General features: G+C 48.6%; 2 gene segments (V, D, J or C); both read left to right on the plus strand.

Annotated features, from left to right (window-relative positions):
- The first annotated feature begins 5,227 nt into the window (after window positions 1-5,227).
- On the plus strand, window positions 5,228-7,718 carry LOC130024137 (immunoglobulin heavy variable 1-2-like). The segment is given in 4 exon segments: window positions 5,228-5,273; window positions 5,352-5,664; window positions 5,787-5,892; window positions 7,650-7,718. Coding segments are annotated over 4 exon segments (534 nt in total).
- A 374-nt stretch (window positions 7,719-8,092) lies between these two features.
- On the plus strand, window positions 8,093-8,532 carry LOC130024331 (immunoglobulin heavy variable 1-2-like). The segment is given in 2 exon segments: window positions 8,093-8,138; window positions 8,216-8,532. Coding segments are annotated over 2 exon segments (363 nt in total).
- The last annotated feature ends 1,293 nt before the right edge of the window (window positions 8,533-9,825 follow it).

Genomic DNA, 9,825 nt, shown 5'->3' on the forward strand with positions numbered 1-9,825 from the left:
GTGTGGTCTTCTTTATAGAACTTCTCTAGCTCCATGTAGAACTTCTCGATTTCTCTTTCATCATAATGAGATGTTGGTGCGTAGACAATGAAGATAGAAACTGCAGGCATTGAGCCACATCTATTCAAATGTAAACGTCCGATTCCGGTTGTTAGGCATTCGAATGAATCAATGCTCTTGGCCAAGTTTGTGTTGACAAGGATACCGACTCCTCCGACACCTCTTTTATCGCATGTTCCGAGGAACAATTCTTCTCCAGTGTCGAAAACGGCATGGTGAGATTTGGGCCTTCTTGTCTCGGTCAGACCCATGCTGTTGTACTTCATCATTCGCGCTTGTACCATCAGGTCCTCGATGGATGCATCTGATGCTAGCTTACGTGCATTGAAAGTACAGACGATCATTTTTGTCTTCCTTCGTTGTGGCAGCCTAGTTTGGCCTTGAGATTTTGTCGGCCTCTCCTTTCTCATCGTTCTCAGTGCTGCCATGTCGGTGAAGCCTTCAGGGTCAGGTGAATGAGACCAGTTCCAGCCGCGTGGGTCCGGAAAGCATCCTGGAGTGTGGCGACGGCTGGGTAGTGGAGGTTGTGTCGATAGTGGAAGTCTGCCAGTGGGGTATTTATCTGGGTAGGGTGGGTATTCTGTGTGCAATTCGATCCCTGGGTGGTTGATGGAAGTAGACAGGGCAGAGTAGGGTGGAGCTCCTGATTAAAATCCTTTTGTCACCTGTGGTTGGTGGGAGCAAGCAGTGAAACTCTGTCTATGGGTCTGCCGAGCCTGTAGTTCAAGGTCTCAGAGAGTTCCTCTTATCTTGTTCTGTGGGTCTTCAGTCGTGCTTGAGTCTCGGCCGGAGCTGCCACACGGGTCCGGAAAGCGTCCTGGAGTGTTGCGAAGGCTGGGTAGTGGAGGTAATGTCGATAGTGGAAATCTGCCAGTGGGATACCTATCTGGGTAGGGTGGGTATTCTGTGCGCAATTCGATCCCTGGGTGGTTGATGGAAGCAGACAGGGCAGGTAGGGTGGGGCTCCTGATTAGAATCCCTTTGTCACCTGTGGTTGGTGGGAGCAAGCAGAGAAACTCTGTCCCTGTGTCCGCCGAGCCTGGAGTTCAAGGTCTCAGAGAGTTCCGCTTATCTTGTTCTGTGGGTCTTCAGTGGTGCGTGAGTCTCGGCCGGAGCTGCCACGCGGGTCCGGAAAGCGTCCTGGAGTGTGGCGACGGCTGGGTAGTGGAGGTAGTGTCTAATAATGAGAATAAACAAAATGAATGATCTGAACTTGTATTTCTAATGTTTCTTTCTGTATCTGTAAGATATTACGAATTAAAATCCACAATATTTTATTTGCAATAAAATATTGTAAACAATTTATTTTATTTAGTTTACATCTGAAGGCATGGAACACCCATGAAATGAATCACAACTGACTGAGAAAATATATGTATGTAATTTAATGACATGAAAATAAAGGAAAGAACAGTCAATAAAATATTAAGTTAAAGTTGGAGGTTGGAAATCCGTTTTCACAGATTTAATAATTGCCTGTTGCTCTGTTACTGTGGTTCTAGGAAAGATCCCTGTTCCTGTCACCTTGGTCCACTCTGCTATCCTTCCTATGGTCCGAGCGCCCTGGGAACTGCTGAATGAGGTGGACACAGAGACAGGCAGGCAGGTCAGTCTATGAGGACTCATGTCCTGGGCTCACAGGTGCCTGGATAGACACGGGGACAGGGACTGCTGCGAGTGAGAGGCTTTATTTCAGGGAATCTCAGTACTCCTGTCAGAGCCACCTAGTGCGGGAAAGGGGCACCGCACCGGCCCTTGCCTGCACGTAGCCCACCTGAATTGACACCCACCTGCTCAGTGCGGTCCCTGAGCTCCCAGGAGGGTCCCGCAGGCAGAACCTGGAGTGACCCATAGCCCTGCCGGGTGACCCCGAACTAAGAGGAAATGCAGAAAGTCAGAATTTTGTGCAGATAGACCTTGTGGTGTCGGGAGCACGGGGAGAGAAACTGAGTCACACCCAGACCTGAGCCCAGCCGGGGTCCCTGAGGGACACTCGGGGAAGACACGTCGTTAGGTTGCGGGCGCCTGGGGAGTGGTCAGGTCTGTCAGAGGAGGACACGGGGACAGGGAAGTGCTGACCAGGGGCCTCCTGCCCTCAGGGGAATGGTCAGGCTTCAGCGTGAACCCCGGGATGGTTCAGGGTCTGAACCATCCCTGGAGACCCTCAATCCCTTCGGGCCCCCGCAATCTTTGGCCCCATCCGGGAGCAGCTGCCTACAGGCCGGACATGGTCCCGAGGGGCCTCTGCGAGGTCAGCTGGCCCCACCTGGATGGGAGAGAGAGAGAGAGAGAGACAGAGACAGAGAGAGAGAGAGAGAAGGAGGGAGGGAGAGAGTGGGAAAAAGAGGGAGGAGGAGGGGGAGAGAGGAATAGAGAGAGAGGGAGAGAGGGAGAGAAAGATGGAGAAAGGGATAGAAGAAGAAGAGAGGGAAAGAGAGGGAGAGAGGGAAAAAGAGGGAGAGATAGGGAGACAGGGAGAGAAATAGGAAGAGAGAAAGAAAGAGAGAAGGAGAGAGAGAGGGAGAGACAGTGAGAGGGGGAGAGAAAGAGAGGGAGAGAGCGGGAGACAGGGAGAGAGATAGGGAAAGAGAAAGAGAGGGCGAGAGAGGGAGAGAAGGAGAGAGAGGAAGAAGGGGAGAGATAGGGGCAGTGGGGGGAGAGAGAGGGAGAGAGGAATAGATAGAGGGGGAGAGAGAGGGAGAGAAAGATAGAGAGAGGGAGAGAGAGGGAGAGAGGAATAGAGGAAGAGAGAGGGAGACAGGGAGAGCGATAGGGAGAGAGAAAGAAAGAGAGAGGGAGAGAAGTAGAGAGAGGGAGAGACAGAGAAATGGAGAGAGAGATGGAGAGAGCGGGGGAGAGAGAGAGGAGAGAGAGAACCTATATAGGATTCTAGGGATCAATATAGAATGATGGGTCACTTGATGATGAACAGATTCTGTGTTTGAACTGTCCTTCCTGTCATAATCCCGTGTCATCTCTCTCTTCCTCTCTCTCACTGTCTCTCTGTTTCTCTCCCTCTCTCACTATGTCTCTCTCCCTTTGTCTCCTTGTATCTCTAAGTAAATTTCTTTAGATAATACTATTTTACTTCTCTCTCTATCTCTCTTTTTCTAGTATTTACAGAGAGACAGAAAGTAAATCTCTGAGTTTCACTTGTTCAGGTTTTCATTTGTCCTGGGTGGGAAGACGTTTTCCAGACATCTAACATGTCTCACCAGAAATCAGAGCTCAAAGATTTTCCATTTTGGAGAAACCCATGTGCTTTCCTGAACCCGGCTCTCTCTTTCTCTCCTCTTGCATTTCTCTAAGTAAATTTTTTAAAATAATATCTTGTGTATCACTGAAAAAGTCAGAGTTCAAGTCATATGTTTAATAAGCGCTGTAGCACTCTTGTCTCGTTTTTCATCGATTTGCTCAAGTGGGAATCAGTAACGTCTCCATTGTGAGACTTGTTGTTACTGTTTTTGGCATATCGAATATGCCAGGTAGCTTGCCAGACTCTGCCGCGAGGGCAGGATACTCTCAGTAGCTTGCCGGGCTCTCTGAGAGGGACGGAGAAATCAAACCCGGGTCAGCCATGTGGAAGTCAAACGCCCTACCAACTGTGCTATCGCTATAAAACTTTAGTAATCTTATTCTATTCATTTTTAATTACTTATATTTGTCATACTACTGTCACTGTCACTGTCCTCCCATTGTTCATCGATTTGCTCGAGCGGGCCCAGTAACGTCTCCATTGTGACAATTGTTACTGTGTTTGGCATATCCAATATGTCATGGGTAGCTTGCCAGGCTTTGCCATGCAAGCGAGATACTCTTGGTAGCTTGCCGGGCTCTCTAAGAGGGGCAGAGGAATCGAACTCAGGTTGGCCATGTTGGCTGCGTGCAAGGCAAACACCCTACCCACTATGCTATCACTCCAGCCCTACCGGTATATAATAAACTTGTTGGCAGCCGTGTTAGATTCACACCTGGTTTTTGAAAAAAGTCTTTATTAATTTAACAAATTCAATATATTCTTGTTTATATAAATGTCTTTGCTTAAAGACATATATCCTCTTTATTTTGATGGTTTTTACTATTTTTATTTGAGTGAATTAAGTATTTATTGGATTACTTATACATAATGCCAGCAAAGAACACTCAGTGTCATATATATATATATATATATATGTATGTATATATATATAAAACACTACTTGATTTGCCAATATTTTCTGGGATGCATCTACCTGAGAGATTCCTGAACACAGAGCCAGGAATCAGTCCTCAGAACTGCTGGGTGTGGCTCAAAACCAAATCAAAAGTCCCATTAAAAAATAGGAATCATGAGCAAGTCTTCTGAAGTGAAAACCCAGAATTCAATCCTGTGTTAAAGATGCCAAGACGTTGAAGCCCCTGAGAGCCCAGAGGCTGCAGGGTGGGGAATGGGCTGCAGGGGGTGCCAAGTCCCAGGAGCACCGAGTTGCAGGCTAGAAGGGGTGATGGGAGAAATGGGAGCAGAGAGGCAGAAATCTCCTCAGAATGGATTTCTTTCTTCACTAAAACTAAATTTGCCTTTCTCAAGAAAGCAGAAATTAAGATACGTATAAGACACAGAAGATAAAATTGTGCACACCTATCATTTTGGAAGGCACATTTATCATATTGATGAGGCAGTAAAATCTACATGCAGGTGGTGTTTCTGGACTTCTTAATATCTCCAATGGAAACCTCTGGAGCATTAGTATGGTTTTGTAGTCTCATTGTAGTATCTCTTGTGGAGTCACAGGATCCCAGAAATAACCTCAAAGCCCAGGTGTGTCCAGATGTCTCCAAGCCATACAGATGTGTGGGGGGGGGGGGGTCCTGAAGGGAAGGTCCTGAAAAGTCTTGACCCTCCAGAGGGGGCGCTCTGTGTGCACAGAATCCTGGGACAGGGCAGGGTTTCATCTTCTCAGACAGGGGTCAGAACGTGGACCTATTTACTCCTCTTGAGGTTGGACCTGGTGGCTTCCATCAGCCTCTTCTAAGGTTGGACTAAGTGTTCAGCTATGGATTCTCCCTCCTCATGAATATGCAAATTACATGTGGGACACTGAATTATATACAGATGCGTCTGTGTCCTGACAACCTCACACAGCAGGCATACCCACACTCAGAAGACCCTGAGTACACGGTCCTCACCATGGACTGGACCTGGAGAATTCTCTTCCTGGTGGCAGTGGCTGCAGGTAAGCGTCCCCGTGCCTTGGGCTGAGGGAACGGGGCCAGTTATGTGGAGTTCACCCACTTCTCTCTTCTGTCCACAGGTGTGAACCCCCAGGTACAGCTGGTGCAGTCGGGGCCTGAGGTGGGAAAACCTGGGACATCAGTGAAGATCTCCTGCAAGGCGTCCGGATACACCTTCACCGACCACGGGATGCACTGGATGCTGCAAGCCCCGGGACAAGGGCTCGAGTGGATGGGATGGCTAAACACTAAAAGTGGTGGTACAGGCTATGCACAGAAGTTCCAGGGCAGACTCACCTTCACTGTAGACAAGTCCAAGAACACAGCCTACATGGAATTGAGCAGGCTGAGCACTGAGGACACGGCTGTGTATTACTGTGCGAGAGACACAGTGTGACAACCACATCCTGAGTGTGTCAGAAACCTGAGGGGGAGGCAGCTGTGCTGAGTGAGGAGATGACAGCGACGCGGATCCTCCTGACTTCCTCCCCAGACAGTCAGGGTCTGAGACACAGAATGGGGCTCACAGGGTCAGGCTTCATCTGCGGGAAAGGCTCAGGATCTCTCTCTCTGTCCTTCGGCAATAGCCAACAGGAAGATGTCTTCTCTCTAGAACATTTGGTGTCACTCTTATTTTCTTTAAGAATTTTTAAGTGGAGGGGCTGGAGCAATAGCACAGCAGATAGGGCGTTTGCCTTGCATGCAGCGAACCCGGGTTCTATTCCCAGCATCCAATATGGTCCTCCGAACACCTCCAGTAGCAATTAGTGAGTGCATGAGCCAGGAGTAACCCCTGTGCATCGCTGGGTATGACACAAAAAGAAAAAAAAAGAATTTTTCAGTGGAGCGCCTCAGATAGTACAGGACAAACCATATGGAAGTTTGGGTTAGTGTCACTGCACATTCGTGGGCTGTAGATGTACCCATGGCAGACTTCCGTTGTCACACATTTTTTTTAATTCTGTGGTTCAGCAAAAATTTCTTTTCCTCTAAAATGAAATTTGAGTGTTGGCCTTAGGACCCTCTTCTGGAGTTTCTGTGGAGCCCTGCCCCTCTGTGCATGTTTGTATTTTCATATTCCTGATCTGGAATCCTGCCATGGACAAGGACAGTGGAGGAGATGACCCTATATGAAAAGGACCATTGTCACATTTCTCCTATCACGTGGTGGTAAGGAAATGGTCAGGGTCAGGGACTATGAAGTTCTGATGTTGGGGTCATCTCAGCCCAGCTCAGGGGTAGGTCATTACCCAAGCACAGACACAAGGTCTGGGATGTGCCCAGAAAGGCTGGAAGTAGCATGGACCAGCAGACAGGATCTAGAGCAAGGCCTCAAGGTCTGCTGTCTCCACCCCAGGACTCATTAATCCAAACTGAGTTCACCTCGTGTCTTATCTCACCAATTGACCAATATTCCTGGGAAGTATATGCTATTGAGTGAGACATTAATTTTCTGCATACCTACCAACTGGCCACCTGGAGCTGTGTAATCCCATCAGCGGCCAAGACTCAGAGACTATAAAACCAGCTCCCGGAGAAGAACAGTGCAGTCTCCTGCCCCCGCGCCTGGCTGTCCTCACTGGGGCCCGTTGGAGGGGAGCGTTTTGAGATTTCCTCCCAACCCCGACCAGAGCTCCGGCAGCCGAAGACCTCCAGGACCAGCTAGCACCATGCTGAGACCACTCTCCGCACACATGAAAGTACTCGCAGAGGGACAAAGCCACACGGGTTCCGGGGTCGAGATCTCCAAGCCTACTCGGATTTGGGCCGAGCATCCTCCACCCAGATCCTCCAAATTCCAGTAGGCGACGGTCACACCTACCAACTGGCCCCCTGGCGCCGTGTAATCCCATCAGTGGCCTAGACTCAGAGACTATAAAAACCAGCTCCGGGAGGAGAACAGTGCAGTCTCCTGCCCCTGCGCCTGGCTGTCCTCACTGGGGCCCGTTGGAGGGGAGCGGGTTGAGATTTCCTTCCCACCCCGACCAGAACTCCGGCAGCCAAAGACCTCCAGGAACAGCTAGCACCATGCTGAGACCACTCTCAGCACACATGAAGGTACTCTCAGGTGGACAAAGCCACGCGGGTTCCGGGGTCGAGATCTCCAAGCCTACTCAGATTTGGGCCAAATATCCTCCACCCAGATCCTCAAAATTCCAGTAGGCGGCGGTCACACCTACCAACTGGCCCCCTGGTGCCATGTAATCCCATCAGCGGCCAAGACTCAAGACTCTCAAGAAATAATAATTAAAATAAATATAGGACAGAGAAGGTTAAATTGGTCATACTTAACCATTTTCGAAGGAACATTTACATATTGATAAGGCAGTAGAACCTATATGCTGTTGGTCGTTCTGGACTTCTTACTATCTCCAAAGGAAACCTCTGTAGCATTTGGATGGTTTTGTAGTCTCATGGTTGTATGCAATGGGGAATTCCAGAAATAACCTGAAAGTCCAGGTGTGTTCAGATGTTTCCAGACCATACGGATGTGAGAGGTCCTGAGGGAAAGGCCCTGAAAGGGCTGGCCCTCCGGAGGGGGAGCTCTGTGTGCACAGAGTCCTGGGATGGGGCAGGATCTCATCTCCTCAAACAAGGATCAGAACGTGGAACTATTCACTCTTCTTGACGATGGACCCAGTGGCTTCCACCAGCCTCTTCTCAGGTTGGACCAGGTCTTCAGCTATGAATTCTACCTCCTCATGAATATGCAAATTGCATGAGAGATGCTGAGTTAAATAGAGCTGAGTCTGTGTCCTGACTACATTACACAGCAGACACTCCCACACCTTCAGAAGCCCCTGAGTGCACGGTCCTCACCATGGACTGGACCTGGAGAATTCTCTTCCTGGTGACAGTGGCTGCAGGTAAGTGTCCCCGTGCATTGCGCTGAGGAACGATGCCAGTCAAGTAGAGTCCACCCACTCCTGTCTGCTGTCCACAGGTGTGAACTCCCAGGTGCAGCTGGTGCAGTTGGGGGCTGAGATGGGAGAACCTGGGACATCAGTTAAGATCACCTACAAGGCCTGCTGTTACACTTTCACCAACTACTTGATGTGTTGGGTGCGTCAGATCCCGGGACAAGGTCTTGAGTGGATGGGATACATGAACCCCAACACTGGTGGTACGATCTATGCACCAAAGTTTCAGGGAAGACTCACACTCAACGGAGATATGTCCACGAACACAGCCTACATGGAACTGAGCAGGCTGAGCACTGAGGACACGGCAGTGTATTACTGTGCGAGAGGCACAGTGTGACGACCACATCCTGATTGTGTCAGAAAACTGAGGGAGAGGCAGCTGTACCGAGGAGATGACAGGGACGCTAATCCTCCTGACTTCCTCTGCAGAGAGTTGGGGTCTGAGACACAGAACGGGGCTCACTGGGCCAGTCTTCATTTAAGGGGAAGGCTCAGGATCTTTCTTTGGCTACCTTAAACAGCCAAGAGGAAGATGGCCACTCTCGAGAACACCTGGTGTTGTTCATATTTTCTTGTAGGAATTTGTGTGGAGCACCACAGATGATACAGGAATAATCACATTAAGTTTGGGCTGGTGTCATTGCAGATTCCTGAACTGTAGGTCTACCATGGCAGACTCCAAATTTACACTTTTTGCAAGAAGTCCTTTTTCTGAGAAGAAATCCTGGTGCTGGCCAGACTTCCTTCCTTAGTTTCTGTGGAGTCCTGCCCCTCTGTACATCGTAATTTCTCTATATTTCTAAGCTGGAATCCTGCCATTGGACAAGGGACAGTGGAGGAGATGACCCTGCATGAAAGGGAGATAGTCACATTTCTCCTATAACGTGGTGGTAAGGAAATGGTCAGGGTCAGTGTCTGTGATGTTCTGATGTTGGGGGCAACTCAGCCCAGCTCACAGTAAGGTCTTTACCCAGCACAGACACACAGTGTGGGGTGTAGCACGAACCAGCAGACAGGATCTAGAGCGAGGCCTCAGGAGCTGCTCCCTCCACCCCAACGTCATGCATCCAAGATGACTTTATCTGGGGTCTGACCTTACCAATTGACCAATATTCCTGGGAAATATATGGTATTTAGTGAGAACTTAATTTTGTGCATGCCTTGAAATTGGGGAATAAGTCATCAAAATTTATCACCTTCTCTCAATTGATATAAAGGACATGTATCCATGCACAAATGCATACACTAGAGAAGCCTCAGACAGCATGACTATATAAAGGGCTATCAGTCATGCAGACCACAGAATTATTGGGAATATTTGTGCTTCTATAGTTGGACTATGACCTTTAATTCTTATGCAGAATTCAAGATGCATACCTGAACTTTGAAAAATGTTACCAAATTTATCAAATGGTCAATTTACAAAAAGTGAACAAAATCCTTCCCAATGACATTAAAAATTCTCATGTCTAATGTGAGAGTATTTTCATTCCCTCCTATCGGGGAATATTGAACATACATGAATCAGAATGACCATTAAATTTCTGAAAGCACAACAAGTACTTATGTGTGAAAGTTTCAACCAAGGACAATGCAGAGCACAGAAGCATGGGCTCGACCTGAAGGCCAG

Source organism: Sorex fumeus, unplaced genomic scaffold (genome assembly GCF_029834395.1).
Source record: "Sorex fumeus unplaced genomic scaffold, SorFum_2.1 ptg000028l, whole genome shotgun sequence".
Lineage (NCBI taxonomy): Eukaryota > Metazoa > Chordata > Mammalia > Eulipotyphla > Soricidae > Sorex > Sorex fumeus.